Here is a 22,344-nt window from a genome sequence, read left to right on the forward strand (position 1 = left end):
CAGCCATCATCACGAGCCATGTCACTCAGAACCACAAATCGAGGCCTAACCCTGCAGGCATCATCACGATCTTACCCCGGTAGCCATCAGCCGCACCTCCAAATGATCACGGTTGGCTACGTGCGGTGCGAAAGAATTTGAACGTACATTCGTACGTACATCATAATCAACAAGTGAGTAATCTACGGCTCGAGATGCTGCCCTCCACTTACCATCGTGGGCGTTGGCTCTCTGGCACGTGGCTCTCTGGTCTCACAACGCAGACCCCCGCACGGAGAGAGTTGCTCACTCTGCACCTGCCTCCCCCGCCATCTCTGCCCCCCACCTAGAGTCTCTACCTCTCCGAGGTGCTGCAGTGGAGAGCCGTCACCACTCCAGACCACGTCATCTTCATCCTGCTCAACGCCAAGGTGTGCCGCTCGCAGCACTGTGGCTGCGTCTTTAACTTCCCGTTCACGAGGATGTGGTGCAGCGTCGGGGCTCTGCCGTGGGTGGCGATGCGGTTGATGATGGTTCCAGCGGCGCTTTCCAGGAGGAGGAGGAATGTCAAGGCCAGGAGGAGGGACCACGATGATGTCTGGGTCTCGAAATCGGCGTTCATTATTGTGGACACCCATAAGCTCCTGAGCTTATTGCCATAGGTGCTGCTCGCTAACTGCACTTGCCCCAACAGCCTGTGACTATGCCGGTGTGGGGGGGGGGGGGGCAGTGTGTAGGAGGGGGCTAAGCGGTGTATCTTTGTCTCGGTGAACCCCTCGTCACCAGGTGCTGCTGCTCGCTACCAACAGCACTTGCCCGCCCCGACTTTGTAAAGGCAATACGGGGGACCTTTGCCTTTGTCCGAGGCGCGCAGGGCGCGGTGGCCAGCTCCGTGAGCTGCCTGCAGCTGCACCGGCGCGCCGAGCGGGTGGCGGTGGCGCTGCTGGAGAGGGGGCGGGTGAACCCCGGCGACCACGTGGCGCTCCTCTACGCGCCAGGTAGTCGTTACGCGCCGCAAGTTCCACGCTCGCCGTGCCGGGGGAATCGGTCCGTGCACGGGTCGGCTCCACTGCCGTCGAGGGTAGCCGGTTGGGTCGTGAGCGGCGCCTGGAACCAGGGTCCGAACCCCGGGTTCCACCGGTGGTGATAGAGGCTACACAGGGGACCTTTGTCTCTCTGCGTGCGTTTCCACGTGCGTCCACTGCACGTGTCTCTGCACGTGTCTCTGCGTGCGTGTCTCTGCGTACGTCTCTGCGGGGAACGGTAGTGGAGAAAGAGGTTAAGCGCTACGCTGCGCTATGAACCCGGCGACCCGAGTTCGATTCCCGCTCATGGTCAACACCGTTGACGATTATCAGAACAGGTCGTGGGCCTCCCCTAGGTCGACTCAGCCTCAGATTAGTACCTGGTGCGATGTGTAAACATCGCCACTGGGGATACAAAGGCGGCCGGGCGTGGTGCTGGCCACCCACCCCCTCGTGCTGCTCGCTAACAGCACTTGCCCGTCCAGTCTGTCGAGGTTACACGGGGGATCTTTGATGTTGTCTTTGTCTCTGCGTGCGTGCGTGCGTGCGGGAGGCAGGGATCGAGCTGATCGCGTCATTCTACGGCTGCCTGTACGCGGGCTGCGTGCCCGTCGCCGTGCGGCCCCCACAGCCGCAGCACGTCGCCACCACGCTCCCCACCGCCAGGATGGTCGTCGAGGTAGACGCACCACCGACACGCCGGCAAGCACCAGCCCAGTGCCGTGTGACGCACCACTGCTACCATGACCACTACTACCACCACCAGCACTACCACCACCACTGCCATAACCACCACCACTACTACCACTACGGCCAACACTACCACCACTACCATCACCACCGCTTCCACCATTGCTGTTGCCGCAACGTCGGACCGCCCTTGCCCGGCCACAACCCCCAGCCACAACTCGCAGCCACAACCACTGGCCACTCCGCGCCACACCGTCATGGCCCCAACTGCAGCCATCGTTGCCCCCACTTACCACTCGGGCCCCAAACTGCAAACCTCGTGCCGTCGTTACCCCCTCAACCTCCGCCCTGCCCCGACCTGCGTCTAACCCAGCGCGGCCCCGCCGGCCACTGGCGGCCCCTGGTGGCCTTTTAGTGCGGCCCCTGACAACCACACAACGAGCGACAACACCCCCATCATCATCACATCACCCCCCATCATCATCACATCACCCCCCATCATCATCACATCACCCCCCATCATCATCATCGGCGTGCTGCTGCTGTGAAACCCGGCAAGGGCTGTAAGCGTGTGGTGGCCCTGCTCACACCGGTGACGTCATGTCGGCGACAGTGCCCCCCCCCACCTCTGAAAATGAGTGCAGAAGACCGCTCTGACCCCTCGACCTCTGTCCTCCTGAGCCGTGTGCCTCCTCTGACCCGTGACCCCGTGACCCCGTGACCGGCGTCGGCTCAGGTGAGCAAGTCGGCCTGCGTCCTCGCGTCGCAGGCCGTGGTGAAGCTGCTGCGCTCCAAGGACGCGGGGCCCACGCTGGACGCCAGAGCCTGGCCGCTCATCATCGACACAGGTCCCACCACCACCACGCAGAGCTGCCGCACTACCACCCTGAACTGCAGCCACCGCAATGCCTCCCCACTGCACTACCACGCAAGACTACCACCTTGCACTACCACACTACCACCCTGCACTACCACACAGGACTATCACACTACCACAATGCAACACTGCACTACCACATTACCACACTGCACTACCACCCTGCACTACCATCCTGCACTCCCACAATACCACACTGCACTACCATCCTGCACTCCCACAATACCACACTGCACTACCACACTACCACACAGGACTATCACACTACCACAATGCAACACTGCACTACCACACTACCACTCTGCACTACTGACCCGTGCTGCTGCACTACTGCCCTCGAGCTCACAGCCGAGCGTGGTTGAGCGTGTTGGTTGAGCGTGTTGGTTGAGCGTGGTTGAGCGTGGTTGGCGAGTGGTGGTGGTGGTGTTGGCGTCTCTCCCGCACCCCAGACGACCTGCCCAAGCGGAGGCCCACGCAGCTCTACTCTCCCTGCGACCCCGACGCGCTCTGCTACCTCGACTACAGCGTCTCCACCAGCGGCACGCTCGCCGGGGTCAAGGTGCGCGGCGGGGGGGGGGGGGGGGGTCCAGCGCTCACCAACCACACGGTGCCCACGCTGCCCCTAACCCCCAGGGTGGGGTAGGTGAGCCGTTGTCAATGGACGAGCGGTTGTGAACGGATGAGCGGCCGTCATCATCGTGCGTACGTGCGCCCCTCTGCCCGCCGTAGATGCCGCACGGTGCGGTGGGCGCGCTGTGCCGCTCCATCAAGCTGCAGTGCGAGCTGTACCCGTCGCGCGAGGTCGCCCTCTGCCTGGACCCCTACTGCGGCATGGGCTTCGTGCTCTGGTGTCTCAGCAGGTGTGCGGCGGCGGCGGCGCGTCCCCATCGGGGTCATTCGCACACACACGCACACGCTCGCTCGTTCGTGCGTTTACTCATTTGCCCACGTGGTTAGTCCGCCCGGTCGTGCGTTCGCTTGCTTGCTTGCTCACTCGTCTGCGTGCGCGTCCCATGCATACGCGTGGACGCGCGACGTGTTTATATACAAAGACGCGTGTACGTAAACATGCACATTACGTACACGTGCTTGTTTACGTACGCGCGCTTCCTCAGACACATGCGCCTGCGTGCGTGCGTGCGTGTGTGTGCGTGTGTGAGCAGCGTGTACTCGGGCCACCAGTCGATCCTCATCCCGCCGTCGGAGCTGGAGCTGAACGTGTCCCTGTGGCTCTCGGCCGTGAGCCAGTACCGCGTGCGGGACACCTTCTGCTCCTACTCCGCCATGGAGCTGTGCACACGTGGCCTCGGGACCCAGACCGACGCGCTCAAGGTGCGGGGGGGGGCTGGAGGGGGGCTGGGTGGGGGGCTGGGTGGGGGGCTGGGTGGGGGGCTGTTCAGGGCGTTAGGTGGTCGGAGGTGGATGGGAAGTGTTCGGCGCTACACGACCGCTCCGGAATATTTAGTTACCCAGGAGGAATCCGATGATCTAAAAAGCTCTTTTTTGACAGATGTCCCAGTAGGGACACGGGGGTCGGAACGTTACAACAACAAACAATACAAACACGACAGGAGTGCGAAGTAGAAGAACGGTAAACAGATCACCGTAAAAACAGACATGTACACAACTGGTGAGGGAAAAGCCCACCGAGCTATGAGCTTATGTTTCAGAAGCGACGGACGCAATTGAGAGTACACGTACTCTGGCGGCACAAGTGGGCTACCGAACTCGGTTGGCCTGGCTGATGACATTAGACGTACGGGTTGTAGCCCCGCCGCCGCTGCCGCTGCTGCTTTGCTCAAACGCCACACGAAAGAAGAAGAATGTGACTGTGCGTGCGGTGTGTGTCGGTGTGCTGCGTGCGGTATGCTGTGTGGTGTGCTGTGCGTGTCGGTGTGCTGCGCGCGGTGTGCTGCGCGCGGTGTGCTGTATGTGGTGTGCTGCGTGCGGTGTGCTGTATGTGGTGTGCTGTATGTGGTGTGCTGCGCACGTCGGTGTGCCGCGTGCAGGCGCGTGGCGTGGACCTGTCGCGGGTGCGCACGTGCGTGGTGGTGGCGGAGGAGCGTCCGCGCGCCACCCTCACGCTCTCCTTCTCCAAGCTGTTCCGCCACCTGGGCCTGCACGCCCGCGCCGTCACCACCGCCTTCGGCTGCCGCGTCAGCCCCGCCGTGTGCCTGCAGGTGTGCCACCCTGCGCCACCCTGCGCCTCCCTACACCACCCTGCACCACCCTGCACCACCGTGTACCTCCGTACACTTTCCTTGAACCTTCCTACACCTCCATGCAATGCCCTGCACATCTCCACACCGCCCTGCACGAACCTCTACTTCTCTGCTCGCCCGCCCGGCACTCGCCCCCGAATCAAACCCTCACGCCGGCTCCTCCGCGCCCATTCTCAACCTCGGGCCGCACCGCCTGCCCCCCCCTGCCCCCCGCCCGACTGGTGGCCTGTCCTAATGTGCCTTCCTGCCCTCCTCTCCCCCTCTCCCCCCTCCCACCCCCCGCGCCACCTCCAGCCTCACAGGCTCGGGAAGACGTCAGAGCAGGTAAAGGTCAGAGGTCGGAATCCTCCTCCTCGTCTTCCTCCTCGTCCGCCACCCCTCCCGCGCGTGTGCCGTGCGGTTGAAAGCGGCTTGGGTGCATTAGCCGTCACCGCCTGCGGGTTCAACCGGTTGGGAAACTGGTCACCGGCTTGCCGGACGTCTATTAAACGTCCGGGGCAAATGTGGCACGCGTTGGCCAGCCGCCACGTGTGAGCGTAGAGAAAATAAAACAATTACATCTTAAACGAACCCCGCACAGCCGGAGTTCAATTCCCGCTCACAGCCAATATCGGTGACGAAAATCCGAGCCGCTCACTGGGCCTCCTCTAGGTCGACTGAGCCCTAACAGAGTAACTGGCGTGGTGTGTTAACCATCCCTCGGGTGGCATTAGCCGGCCGGGTGTGGTGCTTGACCACCCCCATGTGCCATACCGGCCTTAATAGGTGCTCGCTAACAGCACAGTGGCTGGGAGATGTTAACTATCTTGCCTGGTATACAGGAGGTCGTGGGTTCTATCCCGACCCTGACGCCTGCTGCTGTAAATTTGGAGTTTGTGCGTCTCTCTCCCTGTAGTCGCGTGGATTTTGCTCCGGGTCCTCGGGTTTTTCCCTCCGCATTGAGAATCAACATCACCACGCGTGATAAGCCACTTCATTGAGCTGTCATTTGTGGCCAGGTCGCTTATGAAAAATAGCTACATAGCTCTGTGGCCTTACCTGGTCAAATTAACAATAGTTTAGTTGAATTTCAGGCTATATGGGGATCTCTGTGTGTGTGATGTGCGTGATTTGGTAGGGGATTGTGGGCTCGTGCGCTGAGCGGTGTGATGAGCATTGTGCTGGCCGTGGTGTTGATCGTGGTGCCGAGCGGTGTGCCAAGTGGTATGTTGATCATGGTGCCGAGTGGTGTGCCGAGTGGTGTGCCGAGTGGTGTGCCGAGTGGTGTGCCGAGCGGTGTGCCGAGCGGTGTGCCGAGCGGTGTGCCGAGCGGTGTGCCGAGTGGTACGTTGAGCGGTGTGCCGAGTGGTATGTTGAGCGGTATGCTGAGTGGTATGCTGAGTGGTATGTTGGCCATGGTGCCAAGTGGTGTGTTGAGTGGTGTGCCGAGTGGTATGTTGAGCGGTATGTTGAGCGGTGTGCCGAGTGGTGTGCCGAGTGGTATGCTGAGTGGTGTGCTGAGTGGTAAGTTGGCCATGGTGCTGAGTGGTATGCTGAGTGGTATGCTGAGTGGTATGTTGAGCGGTGTGCCGAGTGGTATGCCTAGCGGTGTGCCGAGTGGTATGTTGAGTGGTATGTTGAGTGGTATGTTGGCCATGGTGCTGAGTGGTATGCTGAGTGGTATGTTGAGCGGTGTGCCGAGTGGTATGCCTAGCGGTGTGCCGAGTGGTATGCCTAGCGGTGTGCCGAGTGGTGTGCTGCTGGCCGCGTGTTTCTCAGCAGAGTGCGGCAGGGCCCGACCCCACCACGGTGTACGTGGACACGAGAGCGCTGTGGCACGACCGGTACGCACAGCCATACACACACACGTGTGTGTGTGTACACGTGTGTGTGTATGCACCCGTGTGTGTGTGTACACGTGTGTGTACCCGTGTGTGTGTGTGTGTGTACCCGTGTGTGTGTAGCGGTAGTGTAGTGGTTAGCACGCCGAGCTACGAACCTGGTAGACAGCGTTTGATTCCCGCTCGACTCAGCCTCAAATGTGTACCTGGTGCGGCGTGTAAACATCGCCACTGGGGAGACAAAGGCGGCCGGGCGTGGCACTGGCCACCCCCCCCCCTCGTGTGCCGTGCCGGCCTTCATAGGTGCTCGCTAACAGCACTTGCCCCAACAGTCTGTTAAGGCTACATGGGGGATCTTTGTCTTGTGTGTGCAGGGTTCGGATCGTGGAGAGGGGAGCTCCTCACAGTGTCGCACTGATGGAGTCAGGCAAGGTCAGTGTCTGCACGTGACTAGCCCAGCCAATGACTGACTGACTGACTGGCCCAGGTCTGGTAGCTATAGACTCATTCTTTTTGTTGACTGTTCACGATGTTTTCCAAAACTAATTAATCTTTGCCTCCCCGCTTTCTCTCGTCTCCGCATCCCTTTTCTGTCTCCTCTTGTCCCTGCGTGTCTCCCCCTGTCCCTACGTGCCCTCATCTATGTTTGTCTGTCCCACCTTGTATCTGTGTCCTTGTATCTCCCCGTCGCCCCGTGTCCCCTCAGATCCTGCCGGGCGTGCGGGTCATCATCGTGAGCCCCGAGCACCGGGGTCCCCTCGGGGACTCCCACCTCGGGGAGGTGGGGCCCCCAACAAACCCCACACCCCCCCCCCCCCTTGTAGCCTTCACAGGCAGCAAGGGGCTCACGCTGGCGGGTAGCGCGGACGGGGAGGGGGGGTGGAGACACTCACGGACAGACACGGGGGGGAGGGGAGACGTGCGGGGACACGCGGTGGACGTGCAGAGCGATGGACAGATGGGGTGACACGCAGACACAGACAGACAGACAAGGTTATGCACTGAGAAAACGCGGAATAACTGCACCACAAACTCAGCCACCCGGGTTCAAGTCCCGCTCGGTCAACAGTGGCCGGAGACGATTACCTGAACCTGCCGTGGGCCTCGCGAAGGTCGACTCGGCCTCAAATGAGTACCTGGCGCGGTGTGTAAACGTCGCCACCGGGGAGACAAAGGCGGCCGGGCGTGGTTGCTGGCTCCATCCACCCACCCGCTCGTGTGCTGTTGCCGGCCTCCGTAGGCGCTGCTCGCTAACAGCACTTGCCCCAACGGTGTGTCGAGGCTACGCGGGGGATCTTTGTCTCCGTAGATCTGGGTAAGCAGCCCGCACAGCGCCAGCGGCTACTTCTCGGTGCACGGCGACGACGCTCGCTGCTCCGAGCACTTTGGAGCGCGGCTCAGCTTCGGCGACACGCACACGGCGTGGGCGCGCACCGGCTACCTGGGCTTCCTGCGGCGCACGGAGCTCACCGACGCCTGCGGCGGTGCGTGCGCGTCTGTGTGCGCGTGTGTCTGTGTGTGTGTCTGCGTGTGTGTGTGTGTGTCTGCGTGTGTCTGCGTGTGTGTTCGTGCGTCTGTGCATATGTATGTTCGTGTGTTTGTGCGTCTGTGCACGCGTGTCTACGTGCATGCGTGTGTACGTACGTGCGTGTCTTGTGTGCCAGAATGTATAGCCGGACGATGTATTTTTTCCCGTCTGTATGTGTTTGTGTATGTGCTCGCTAACAGCAGATGCCTCAAGAGTCTGTTAAGGCTACACGGGGGAGATCTTTCTCTGTGTGTGCGTGGGTGTGTGCGCGTGTGTGTGTGCGTGCAGAGCGCCACGACGCACTGTACGTGGTGGGCGCGCTGGAGGAGGCGATGGAGCTCAAGGGGCTGCGCTACCACCCCATCGACATCGAGTCGTCCATCCTGCGCGCCCACCGCAACATCGCCGAGTGGTGGGGGGGGGTCCTGGGGTGCACACACACACAAACATACGCACACACACGTGCGCACACACGCACACTTTCGGAGTGCAAGTGAGGGGGGCGGCGTAGCGTCACGTGGAGCGTGAGTCTGCGTGGCAGCCTGGATCGGGGTAGTCGGCTTGTCGTGGTGCTGAGGCTGTAGTAATTGTTGTTGACGAGTAATTGTTGTGGTGTCACCAGTGCTGTGTTCGAGTGGACCGACCTGCTGGTGGTGGTGCTCGAGCTGCAGGGCTCCGAGCAGGAGGCCCTCGACCTCGTTGCCCTCGTCACGGCCACCGCACTCGAGGAGCATCACCTCCTGGTGGGTGAGGGGGGGCGCTGGTGGGTGAGGGGGGGGGCGCTGGTGGGGGCCCTGGGGGCTGGGGGTTGGTGACTTCTTCTCCCTTGTCACAGCCCCCACTCTGGAGTGGGTTGGGGTGCCTAGAATGCGTGTGTAATAACACTCTGGAGACAGCTTGTGGAGTCCGTCTTTTTATTTACTTTTCTCCATTCACAAGCACTCCCCATTGCTGGCAGGCAATGGGAAGTGGGCAGACAGATGGCAAGAGACGCACTGCCACGTGGCACTTGGAGCCCTGCACAGTCGTGGCCCCTCTCTCTCTCTTCGTTCCTTGTCTGACCACATGTCCCTCCGCTCTTCAGTTATTTAATGCCTGGGTCACGTGGTACCCTCCAGCCAATCCTTCATAGCCTGCGCTGAATGTTCCAGAGTCCTTCATCAACTCCCGGACCACGCCCCTGACTTGTCTTCCCATTGGCTGAGGCTAAGACCAGCAGAACCAATCATCCTAGCTGACATCCCTCGATCACACCAGGGCCATGCTCCCAGGCTCTCCCCCCATTGGCTGTAGAGCAGGACCGCCAGAGCCAATCACCATGTGAGCCAGACATAGGCTCTCATTACACGTGGAACGTTGGTCCAACGTTGGTCTAACGTTGCACGTTTTACTGGGTGGTGCTCACACTTTCCCCAGCTGTCTGTTATTACGTCTTCATGATGGTGGTGGAACCTGCTGATGAAGAGTTTGGTGATTGCGGTGATGAAGTTGATGGTGGTATGACGATGATGGCGAGGACGATGCTGGTGGGGTGTCGGTGATGATGGTGGTGACGTTGATATTTCGGGGCGACGGTTGTAGTGGTGGTGGTGGTTGTGGGGAGCAGTGATGTTGCACTACAACCCTGGCGACCAGAGTTCGACTCCCGCTGACGGCCAACACCATTGACCATTATCTCAATCGGTGCCGAGCCTCCCCTAGATCGACTCGGTCTCAAACGAATACCTGGTGCGGTGTGCAGTAAACATCACCACTCGGGAGACCCACCCCGTGGAGTGCCGTGCTGGCCTTCATAGGGGCTACCCACTAACAGCACTTGCCCCGGTTTAAACACGTAGACTTTCCCCTACCGTCTGTTAAGGCGACGCACGGGGGATCTTTGTCCTGTTTTGGTGGTGGCATTGTCCATCCCTCCACCCGTCCCATCCCTCTCTTGTCCACCATGGTAACGGCGTGGCATCTCTCCCACCCCGGGTGGTGCAGGTTGGCGTCGTGGTGGTGGTGGACGTGGGCGTCATTCCCATCAACTCGCGCGGGGAGAAGCAGCGCTTGCACCTGCGTGACGGATTCTTCGCGGACAAGCTCGACCCCATCTACGTGGCCTACAACATGTGACGACGGCACGCGTGTGGCGACGTGTGGACGAGCCGCCACCATGCGTAGCGTGACGGCAAGCGTGACGACACGCGTGTTGACACGCTTGTTGATTAACGTTGAGACGTCATGACGTACGCGTGGTGGCACGCGACGGCACACGATGGGGTCACGCCGTGCAACGTGGACACGCGCGCTGGTAACGTACGCGGAGTGATGGACAGATGTGGGCGACGTGCAGGCAGACATACAGGGTACACACAGACGACACGCGGCGTCACTGAGAAATACACACAGACAAAAATCCCCTGTATAGCCTTCAGCATGCTGTTGGGGCAAGTGCTGTTGGCGAGCTGTGAAGGCCGGCATGGCGCACTAGGGGGTGGGTGGCCAGCACCACATCTGGCCACCGTTGTTTACACACAGCACCAGGTACTCATTTGAGGCCGAGTCGACATAGGAGAGGCCCAGGACTGGTTCACATTTGCCAAGCGTTGGCTGTGAGCAGGAATCCAACATCGGGTCGCTAGGCTCATCGCGCAGTGCGCTCACCGCTCCACCACCACTCCCACTGCACAGGACACACACACACACACAACACACCACCTCGCGTCAACGGCCAATAGCAGCAGAGCCAGTGGTGGAAATTCCACGTTACTATGCCGGGGACCAGTGCAGCAACAGGACGACCCCTGTTGATTTCCCTCAAAGTGGTGCTACTCCTCTCCACCCAGGGAAGGACGATGGCTGTTACCTCGCAACGTCCTGCGTGTGAAGTTGCTCATTGGGAGCCGCAATGCGTGAGCGTGTTTAGCCTGGAAAGCCTCGCGGAGCCACAAGACTCCCTTGCAGGGGTGTGGGGGGTCTTGCCATGTGTTCACAGCACGGGGGGCGGGGCAGCGATGCTGTTGCTGCTCCTTGCGATGCGAATGCAGTGATTATTTAGCAAGTGGTGATGATTTGGTGGATATCCGTTGTTCTGTTGTTTGTGCGTGTGTGGTGTATGGGGGTTGTCGCCATGGGATGAAGCGAGAGAACGCCGAGGAAGCCCCGTGGCAGGGAACGGGGGGGGAGGGGGAAGAGAGAATGTGCACGCTCCACGCAGACTGGCACCCCGAGGTCGGGAGTCCAACCCAGACTCCTCCGTGGTGCGGCCGACGCGAAGGTCACGTGTTTACTTGTGGAACGGAGTGAGCCGCCGGTTCGCTGACTTTTTGGAGTCGGATCGTGTCGGTAAAAAAAAATAATTGCGTGTGTAGTCGTACCCTCCTCCACCCGACACGGCCGATGTAGCAACATTGCCCCGTCAAACAAACACTGCCAATTTATTGTTAGAGACCCGAGCCCACGGCCGTGCGGCTGTGGTCATGAGACCCAAACGATGGACCATAAAGTCAACCCATAGAGACCCAATGAGACACGGAGACCCATCGAGATACACTCAAGACAAGCTACGGACTGCACCGTGAACCCGCTGTGGTCTGCGCTCCTTTCGCGCAGTACCTAACCAGCCGTGCTGATCGGAGGTGCGGGGGAATGACAAACTAGCACGGAAAAAGCAGTTCAACAGAAATGATTTTGCAATTTGGATTTCGAAAGGGAAAAGTGATAGGCAGAGAAAAGTGATTTTTCGACTTTGTGTGTGTGCGTGTTTAACTTCTTTCGAACAGTACGTAACCAACCGTGCTGATTAGAGGTGCGGGGGAAGAGTGATCCACACACAACGTGTGTCGCACTTCTGGCTAGCGTAGTTGGCTACGTACGGTGTGAATGAAATTGAGTTCAACGTATGCACAGCAATTGGGTCGACACGGACGCTTCGCTGGAAGTTACAACCAGCATCGTCGGGCGAGTTACTGAAGCGATCTGCCCCAAAGCAGTCAATTGTGAATCCAATTAGATTGAGCACAATAGTCTCAGACATATGTTATATATATATACACACGTCACTACCTACACAAATTGTATAAAAAAGATTTAAGATAAATACTGTGTACATTGCATAAGTCGTGTGTATGTACAATAGCTGGAAAGGTAAAGATTCAAGCCTCCGGGTTCTAGGTGTGTTTGGCCTACTCTTCCACGTTGGACGAACGTCGAGACAGGCGTGCGTGTATGTACATATCGTCAGCCAGTCGTCCAAGTCGGTCAACACGTGGCACCTGCTGGGTCTGTTCTGTGACCTCCTGCCAGCGAGCACTCGACGCTTCAAGTGGCCTCAAAGTGCACCCGGCCTGGCACAAGCGCTGTGGTGACATCACCGCCACTTAGTGGTCAATGGCGGCTGTTGCCATTGTTGGCACATTGGGAGCACAGGTGGTGCCTCTGCCAAGTTAAGGTCGGTCAACCCATGTGGCACCTGCCTGGGTCTGTCCCGGGACCTCCTCCTGCACCTAGCCTGGCACAGGAGTCCACTATTGGTACTTACCTGGGTCTGTCCCGTGGAGCTCCTGGCAGCAGCAGCACTTTACACACCTTCGTGACAGCCTTCGAGGTGCACCTGGCCTGGCACAAATAGCGTGGTGATGTCACCGCCACTGTGTGAAAATGGCGGCTGCTGTTGTGCACATACGTACAGACCGGGACTCCTCTACTTACGAACATTCGACTTACAAACTCGGATACGAACAAACCTGGTCCGCATGTCAAGTTGCCTGTTTGGACCGCGAGTCGTAAGTTCAACCGCCGCGCAATAGATGGCGGTGGTGGCATCTACATCTACAGAACGTGAAGAACCAGTGACATCTGCAGAACACGAAGAACCAGTGGCATCTACATCTACAGAACACGAAGAACCAGTGGCATCTACATCTACAAAACACGAAGAACCAGTGGCATCTACATCTGCAGAACGTAAAGATCCAGTGGCATCTACATCTGCAGAACGTGAAGAACCAGTGGCATCTCCATATACAGAAAACGAAGAACCAGTGGCATCTACATCAGCAGAACACAAAGAACCAGTGGCATTACATCTAGAGGAGATTATACAACTTTTAAAGCCATTTCTCCATGTTTAGTGGACACGCCGTATGACGTGTTTGGAATCGACAGGAATGAAGTTGCACTTACAGGAGTCCCTGTATATATACTTATATATGATATATAGTATATATATATGTACATATATAGTATGGATATAAACGCAATACGCTGTGTGTATGGAGTCGGTCAAAACACGTGATTTGAGTCGAGGGTTATTTTTTTGGCGAGTTGACAAAATCTTCTTGGTTCTTTCGGTAATGTCACGTAGAAGGGAAGTAATAAAATAATAAAAATAAAACATAATAAAATAAAACATAATAAAATAAAATATATTATTTTATTTTATTATGTTTTATTTTTATATTATTTTATTTTATTATGTTTTTATTAAAATATATTATTTTATTTTATTATGTTTTATTTTTATATTATTTTATTTTATTATGTTTTATTTTTATTATTGTATTACTTCCCTTCTACGTGACATTACCGAAAGAACCAAGAAGATGAATCCCTGCAGTCACGAAAGCTTTAAATCGAAGAGTTGACAAAAGTCAACAGAATTACTTTTTACTTTCTCTCCTTTAATGTGTAGAGTCGCTCTCTGCATCGATGCGCATTTCCCCAAGTCGTACACAAAAGAGTCACTATGTAGAAAGATAGACTGATGGTTAATTTAGTGGACGAGACGAGGGTTCTGTATAGGACGATCTGCTGGATTCACACACGCGGCGGCGGCATGGTTAGAAACAGTTTACCGATGACGCTTTATAACCTCACGGTCGCCCCCCCATCACAGTCCAGTCAGCCAATTGCATTCCATCGATGTTCATCATGTAGTCGAGTGCAAGTTGTTTTTTTGCTAGTTTTAACACGTCATAGTAGTAGGCTTTCGCGACCAATCTTATCCATGAGGTTTTTTTTGGTGAAATCGCGTACAATTGTAAATGTCGTGATTGGTTTACCCTCAAACACCGTTGTGCTGAACTGGTAATTAATTGGCGTGTTCTGTCTAAGTGACAAACCTTCCTAATTGGCTGCGTCAGGTGGTGGTGGGTTTAACGACACATTTCTATTTACGCAATCTAACCCAAAAAACCTTCTTATGGATTTTGTTGTTGAATTTCAAGGTCACAAGCAGTGATCGGGTGGCTGCAGGGGGTTCGCAATGTCCATGTCGGGAACGCGACACGAAGCCACCTCCACCGAGTCCCCGGTGTCCGGGGTTCTGGCTTCTCAGCTGTCCTTCAATTCTAAAAACCGGGTTCTCAAGCGCAGCGAGTCGGTGGTCTCAGCCGAGTCAACAATGACTGCACAGAGACCCGTGGACTCTGGACTCAGTTCTTGACAACCGCGGCAAAGTCCCCCCGTGCGCTGCGGGAACAGCTCGGCGTTGTCAAGCGAGGCGGCGCAAACCCCTCCATGCCGTTCAGTGGCCGATCCAGCCCCGCCCCCCCCCCGCACTCCAGCCCCCGCACCCCCATGGGCGGGACCGGCCCGTTTCCCTAAGTTTGTAACTCTTCTTGCGTATGGCTAAGTCAGTCTGTGTCCCAACTTCTAAGTCTGTGTATTTGTATATAACAGGCGTGTATATATATGTCATATGGGTTCACCCGTGCAGGAGGATGACACTCAATATGCGTATGGCACAGTGAGGTTTCGGTTTGATCGCTCGCCCCTCTGTGACTTGTGGAACGTAACATTGACTGCCTGAGTCGCCTTCTACTCTGCTCAGTCACAGGGGCTCAAAGTCCCCACCCTCTCCAGCCACTTCATTCTCTCCTCTGCCTCTACGTGCTTTGAGTGGCACCCTAATACTCACCTACTCGCCATCCACTCGCTCACTCATCCACTTACTCACTCACCTACTCACCGACTGACTCGCCTACCTTCTCATTCACCCACTCACCTATTCACTCACATATTCACTCACAATCTTTGGTTCTTTCGCTAAAGTCACGTAGGTAGAAAACTAATAGATCACGACGTTTCGGTCGCAACACAAGCAATCATCATCAGGTGGGACAACCACAGCAAGAACAAACTGCCATAGTAGGCGACATCTGCCGTGGCACGAGGTTATATAGTAGGCCTCAGCAGTAGGGGGGGGGGAGAGGCGGGACAGAAAGTGGACCCCGCAGCAGCAATCGCGATCGAAACGTCGTGCTCTTATTATTTTTCTACCCACGTGACTTTACCGAAAGAACCAAAGCGCATGGATTCCTGCAGTCACGAAAGCTTCAAATCAATATTACTCACTCTCTCACCTCGTCACTTGGAATCTCATCCGCCGCCTCCGTCCCCCACCGTGTATCGACTCCAATGAAATGTCCCCATCTCTGTCGGGCAACCCGGCAGACGTTGAGTTGATCAGTCGCACTCCGAAACCCGCGGTGGTTTCTGCTCAACGGGCGCAGGGCGACAGCCACGAGAGGGCGCGTGGCCTGTACAGTCACAAACTTGAATATCGAGTGCGTTGCGTGCGTAATGCATTGACAACATAATTTAACGAGCGCGAGGGAGAACGGGGGGGTGCCTTGCCCCCCCCCCTGTCCCTCCACCCCTGCCCCCCCCGGTGGTCAAAGCTACGAGTTGCCCCCCCCCCCCCCCCTTGACCACCATCATGATGAGATTTTTTGCAACAGTGTCAAAGTACAGCAGTTATTGAAAACGCGGTTTACTTTTGTTTCTAGCACGGAGCTGTCGTGGGCTGCATTTTACCAGGGCGTTGGAGCGCCCCCGACAGCGTTCAATGTTCGAGACCGTGAGCGTAACGACGATGTGGATGAGGACATGAGATAGAGTAGCCTCGAGGGTGCGGCCGTGCGAGACAAATCACAACATTGGGGGCCCACCTGACCCATTGCCGCACTCACCGAGCTCACGATGTCGTTGCCGCCGCGCTCGCCTGCGCCCAAATGAAGCCACGCGTGCCACGAGGCGTTTTGTACCTTTGAGCTCCGGTTCATCTGCGCCACGGGTACTGTGCAATTCGGCTTCAGTTTCGCCTCTGCTTCATCTTAACTGGCTGTTCACCTCTACGCCGGATTTCGAGTTACTCTTCAAAGTTGCGGTGTCGCTACGCGAGGTCCCGGCGACTTCTCGGGCCGTTGTCCGACGTTCCAGCTCCGCCCGCACGGCGCTTCTTCAGCACTCTTTGATGCCAACGCAGAGCTCCCCTGTGTAGAGACTTTACCTGTCCGGTGCTCTTAACGTTACTGATGAACCGAATTCAACCCGGGATGACTTCAGCTGTTCATTGCTCTCACCTTTTCTGACGAACCGACTTCAACCGGGGATATAAGTTCACCTGTGTGTTGATCTCACCTTTACCTGTGCAGTGCTCTCACTTTCACGCTCCCTTCGACTCTATACTGATCTCACCTTTGCATCGAATTCACCTGCAGAAAATGGACTCGCCATGTGCAAATTTAGTTCCCACTTATATGAGCTCACCTGCACGCCTCGCTTGTCCGTGTGCGATTAACTCACCTGCCCGACAGGTGAGGTGGGTGGAGGGGTTGTTTTTGTTGTCGTACGTACGTACCTACCTGTGTTGACTCATTTACCTGTGCACCGGATTTCAATTTGTGGCTGGGGATCAAGCTACCACTGTACCGAGCTCACCTATGCACTGGGGTTTACCTGCCCGATTGGACTCGCCTGTGTTGCAATGAGCTCACTACCTGTGCACGGGGCTTCTCTCACGTCTTTACGCTGGGAATTACCTTTGTACGTACTCGACTTACCTGTTTGGGTTTCACCTGTGCGGAAAGATTGCCCCGTTTGTACTCGCCTGCACAACTGTACTCAAACCTGTACAAATCTGCTCGCCTGCTTGGTCAGGGTTTTGCCCACACCGTGGTTTCCTCTTTGTACGCGAGATTTGTCACTCGACTAAACCACGGGGCGTGGGAGAAAGCGGGTTTTTATAATTGTGTAACAATGGAAATGGGTAAGCGAGTTCATGATGGTGATGGCGGTGACGATGGCGAATTAAACTGAACACGCAGTTTAACCATCCTGACCGCTGTGTTCGTTTTTTTAATGCTACATAGCTCTACACACACACACGTGTATAGCATCGCCTGACGTTCTAAGCGCGTTCAAGTAACGTGTTAGATGAATGGAGACTAATTTTTGTGCTCAGAGCAGCAGCAGCAGTAACCACCACTAGCGCAAGGCAGCAGCAGCAGCAGCCAATCTCCTACTTGCGCCGCATTCTCAAGATTTTGCCCGCGGGAACTTTGTCTTGTGCACACATTTGCCCTACCAATATTGTTTCCTCTTAAGCATCTCGCTAACGTGGTGAAACATATTATTTTTGTTTGACTTTATTCGTTGACTAAACGTGTGCGCACTTCTTGCCCGAAGCGAGAGGGATATAAATGCCTATGGGTATTGCATCGCCGTGTGGGCTATTTCTATGGATTACAAAACGTGCGAATTGAGAGCAAATAAAGAGATCCAAATTCTTGCCGCTGATAACGGCCGATCAACTGTTGTGATGTTCCGTGAGGATCACGATAATAAAGTCAAAGATGAACGAGACCCAGCCAACACCTTGGGACGTAAAACAACGGCAATCATTGCCAAGTCATCGATTGCCAAGGAAGACCAATCAATACCGGATCAAACCCCAAGGCGTAAAAACCACCAAGACTTGATGGGCTACCAAAGATTCACAAACCTGATGTTCCATTAAGATCTATAGTTAGTACAATCGGCTCTGCCACATACAAATGAGCACAATACGTAAAGAAACGAATACAGCCCTACATCGGTAGGGCCTCTTCATTAAAAACTCTGAACATCGTCAATATAATTAAAGATATTAAGCTTAAGCCGAATGATGTTCTCGTAAGTTTTGATGCGACTTCTCTGTTCACGAGGGTTACAGTCAACGAGTCATTTAGAGGACTCAGCACTCTGATGTAGCTACAGATAACCCACGACGCGGTCGAAATGGTAAATAACAGCGTTCACCGAAAGTAAACGCACGCTGACGCCTGAATGCAGTCACACCATCACCCCACACAAACATCAGCTCTCATCAAGAGGCTCGTACATCGGACTAAGAAAGCGTCAGATGGTGATAGCCTGAGAAATGGAATTCAACATGTTAAAGAAGCGCTGCAATTAACGGTTACAATGATGCGCAAATCGACAGGGCATTGAATGCCGAAACCAAATCAAATAACACGAGCATGGAAACTGACCAAGTGATTTAAACGATTAAAACACCGTACACATTGCGGGAGTAACTGATAAACTAGCCAGATGTTTGGAAAAACAGAACATCGAAGTCAGATTTGGCGCGGTACATCAAATAGAAATTAATATCTCGTACCAAAGATGTATTACCGAAGCTAACAGAAGGTGTGTACCGGATTAATTGACACGTGTGGCAAATGCTGCGTTGGGCAGACCGGACGAATGATCAGCACGAGATTAAGAGAACACCAAATGAATATCAAACACTCCCAGACACACAACTGTCGGTAGGGGCAGAACACGCGTGCCAGCAATGTTTAAGTTCGGTGCAAAATTAGTTACGACTGGCCAAGACTAATTAGATCATCTATCTAAATTGAGAGAAATAAAATGAAATTTAACCGTTCGGATAGCTGCACTTAGGGGCCGTCCATAAATGACGTCACGCGATTTGACGTTTTTTGACCCCCCCCCCCCCGTCACACGGCGTCACAAAAAGTCAGACCCCCCCTCAAATATGACGTCACAAAGCTCTGCCCCCCCCCCCCCCAAAAGTAAAACATGCTTCAAATCGCTTTAAACTATTGTCATTGTAGTGCGTATTTAATGTGGCGCTGCACTCTGATGTTGTAGGAGGGGCTAGAAGGGAAGTTCCGAGTGAAGAACCTCCACAGGGGTTACGGACAATGTTGGCTGCCAAAACAAAAACAATAGCAGCGCTGTTAAACACTGGGGATGTCAGCAACTCGGTAAAAGAGACTAGTACCTGTCAAATAAGATGGTACAAATACGCGTAGTTCGGAGGCTTTGTTTGACTAATTTGCAGACAAGGGCCCCCTGCCCACGTTCACACCACGGCGGACATCTGTACAACACGGTGGGCTCACACTACACCCCAGGACGACCCCTTTGTCCCCACACCTCACACCTGAGCCTACGCATTCCCGAACACCGCACGCACACACACAAGGCACGTGTTTAGCCTTAGCTGGCGTTCACCACCCACTGGTTGGGCTGCACTCACAAGAAAGCCGACTTCGAGGCGACGATCGACGTGGGCCCCAACCCCAGCCGGCCCTGCTGGCTCCTCGCCACGTCGGGGGCAGCCCTCGGGGGCAGCCCTCGGGGGCAGCCTCTGCCTGCAGCTCGTCTGCCCCGTCCCTGCTACCAGGTGTCCAAGCTGGGACGCTTGGAGGTTTTCAGGGACCGCAAACCTGTTCCCTGCCGGCTGGAGCTGGCTGAGGCCTTCCTCCATCCGCCCGCCGTTCTCCTTTGGTGGAGGGGGGGGGGGGTCCCTATTTATAGGAAGCCGGTCGCACTAATGGTGATTGACGCTTTGTTTTCTGCAGGCGATTCTAATTTTCAATCACCTGCTTTCTCCATTACAGGTGGACCCCACCCTCCATTGAATTCTGCCTTGTCACTTCCACTGGTCTGCAGTCGAACTCGACTGATTCTGGGTCACTGAGAATGAAAATGATGCTTAAAATTGTTGATTGCCTTTAGTTTTCAAGATATGCTACTGGGTCAGTGTATACGACCCTTGACTTGGGAATGCCGGAAGATAAGCGAGTTATAAAAGTAAGGGATCTCAATTTAAACCAGAAATGACTGGATCTCAATGAATAAATCTATTACACGGTTTGGACAGTACTTGCTTCTTGAGCAAAACAATGAATGATGCAATCTGAACCTGGTATTGTATCATACATTATGGATTATTCCTAGAAGTCATGGATGATGCAACCATAACTAGGCTTACATCCCTCTGCTGAACAAATTGCCCAATATCAGCTCTAGAAATCATGCAGTGTCGTGCTCTCTTATTTGTCAGTGTTTGATTTTGCAAAGGGACACATTTCTGTTTAGCCAAAGTGAGCAGAGATGCCTCGTACTTGTGTGAACAAAGCAGATCACTTCTGCTATGTGCGTGGTGAAGTGACGTTTGCATCACAAAAGCGCAGTATAGCCACTATGGTTAAGAAAGCCTATCACCTTCATTTTGACTGCAAAATTGGAGATCAGGACAAGATGTGGGCACTACACACATGCCGTAACACTTGTGCAACAAATCTTCGCCAGTGGTTGAACAGGAAAAGGAAATATATGCCTGTTGCAGTGCCAATGATTTGGAGAGAGCCAACAGATAATATCAGCAATTGTTACTTCTGCCATGGCGCCTCCAGTTGGGAAATGTGTGTCAAAGAAGAAAAAATTAACCCGTAAAAACAAAGTTTTTCACTATAAATCCTTTATATGCGTGGCGGCTAGAGTCCTCTCGTCCTCTGGCTTGAGATGGCTGCCACCTATGGGTCAGATGATTGCATGGCAGCATTAAGCAATTGGTAACTAAATATAATATTTTTGTCCTAAAAAGTGTCAAATTTTGGAAAAAAAAAATTCACGAACATTAATTGTCACGCACAACGAGTCTGTGTGGAAAATGTCAGCTCGATTGGATCACGGGAAGTGGGTTAAAAAACGACCGAAAGATTTGCACGGTCCTAAGCAAGCAAGCAAGTGAACTTAATATAAAGGATTTAAAATATATTCGCCTGTGGAGGACGCGGGGATCGATCCCGCGACCTTTGGCATGTGAAGCGAGGGCGCTACCAACTGCGCTACTCCGCCAGGGCCTGTGGAGGTGTCACGCTCTGGGCTCCTATACTGTGACGTTCAGCCAAAGCCATGAATGAGTCATATTTGAATAAATGTAAAATAAAAAAAAATTTGCCTAAAAAGTGTAACATTTTTGAAAAAAAATTTCACGAACATTAATTGTCACGCACAACGAGTCTGTGTGGAAAATGTCAGCTCGATTGGATCACGGGAAGTGGGTTAAAAAACGACCGAAAGATGTGCACGGTCGTAAGCAAGCAAGCGAACTTAATATAAAGGATTAAAAAAATAAATTCGCCTGTGGAGGACGCGGGGATCGATCCCGTGACCTTCGGCATGGGAAGCGTGGGCGCTACCAACTGCGCTACTCCGCCACGGCCTGTGGAGGTGTCACGCTCTGGGCTCCTACACTGTGACGTTCAGCCAAAGCCATGAATGAGTTCTATTTAAATAAATGTACAAAATATATATTCGCCTGTGGAGAACGCAGGGATCGATCCCGCGACCTTTGGCATGGGAAGCGAGGGCGCTACCAACTGCGCTACTCCACCAGGGCCTGTGGAGGCGTCACGCTCTGGGCTCCTACACTGTGACGTTCAGCCAAAGCCATGAATGAGTTCTATTTGAATAAATGTAAAATAAAAATGTTTTGCCTAAAAAGTGTAAATTTTTTGAAAAAATTTTTCACGAACATTAATTGTCACGCACAACGAGTCTGTGTGGAAAATGTCAGCTCGATTGGATCACGGGAAGTGGGTTTAAAAACGACTGCAAGATTTACACGGTCGTAAGCAAGCAAGCGGACTTAATATAAAGGATTTAATAAAGGATTTAAAAACGACCGAAAGATTTGCACGGTCGTAAGCGCGCAAGCAAGCAAACTTAATATAAAGGATTAAAAAAAAATCGCGACGAAGGTGGGATTCGAACCCACGCGTGCAGAGCACAATGGATTAGCAGTCCATCGCCTTAACCACTCGGCCACCTCGTCTCACGCACTCACACACGCAAGCACATACAACCAGAACCAGTATGAAGACTTGCACGCACATTCATACAAACAGACCCCCCCACACACACAATCATACCATAATTTTTCCCTAAACAGTGTAAAATTTTGGAAAAAAATTTTCTCACGAAAACTCATTGTCACGCACAACGAGTCTGTGTGCAAAATCTCAGCTCGATTGGATCACGGGAAGTGGGTTAAAAACGACCGAAAGATTTGCACGGTCGTAAGCAAGCAAGCGAACTTAATATAAAGAATTTAAAAAGTGGACTGTGCATTATT

General features: G+C 54.4%; 1 protein-coding gene, 1 long non-coding RNA gene and 1 other non-coding gene across 3 annotated transcripts in view; 1 reads left to right on the plus strand and 2 right to left on the minus strand.

Moving 5' to 3' along the window:
* LOC144736665 (disco-interacting protein 2 homolog C-like) overlaps positions 1-10,385 on the plus strand; it is a 32,065-nt gene extending 21,680 nt beyond the window's left edge. The window contains exons 23-38 of the mRNA XM_078619237.1: positions 330-410; positions 854-977; positions 1,562-1,683; positions 2,431-2,542; positions 3,021-3,130; positions 3,301-3,431; positions 3,735-3,903; positions 4,581-4,751; positions 5,088-5,117; positions 6,552-6,616; positions 6,988-7,045; positions 7,320-7,394; positions 7,923-8,097; positions 8,430-8,553; positions 8,764-8,884; positions 10,125-10,385. Of these exons, the coding sequence (XP_078475363.1) occupies positions 330-410; positions 854-977; positions 1,562-1,683; positions 2,431-2,542; positions 3,021-3,130; positions 3,301-3,431; positions 3,735-3,903; positions 4,581-4,751; positions 5,088-5,117; positions 6,552-6,616; positions 6,988-7,045; positions 7,320-7,394; positions 7,923-8,097; positions 8,430-8,553; positions 8,764-8,884; positions 10,125-10,256 (1,800 nt within the window). The 3' untranslated portion in view covers positions 10,257-10,385. The remainder of the gene's footprint in view (positions 1-329; positions 411-853; positions 978-1,561; positions 1,684-2,430; positions 2,543-3,020; positions 3,131-3,300; positions 3,432-3,734; positions 3,904-4,580; positions 4,752-5,087; positions 5,118-6,551; positions 6,617-6,987; positions 7,046-7,319; positions 7,395-7,922; positions 8,098-8,429; positions 8,554-8,763; positions 8,885-10,124) is intronic.
* Positions 10,386-10,388: 3 nt separating this feature from the next.
* On the minus strand, positions 10,389-19,692 carry LOC144736616 (uncharacterized). Its single transcript, XR_013588786.1, has 4 exons — positions 19,459-19,692; positions 15,488-15,620; positions 12,664-12,740; positions 10,389-10,806 (listed from the first exon to the last, which is right to left on the minus strand). It is a non-coding gene; the product is annotated as an uncharacterized LOC144736616 (long non-coding RNA).
* Positions 19,693-21,962: 2,270 nt separating this feature from the next.
* On the minus strand, positions 21,963-22,044 carry TRNAS-GCU (transfer RNA serine (anticodon GCU)). The gene has a single exon. It is a non-coding gene; the product is annotated as a tRNA-Ser (tRNA).
* Between the last annotated feature and the right edge of the window lie 300 nt (positions 22,045-22,344).

This window comes from Lampetra planeri, chromosome 62 (genome assembly GCF_965212315.1).
Source record: "Lampetra planeri chromosome 62, kcLamPlan1.2.h2, whole genome shotgun sequence".
Taxonomy (NCBI): Eukaryota; Metazoa; Chordata; class Hyperoartia; order Petromyzontiformes; family Petromyzontidae; genus Lampetra; species Lampetra planeri.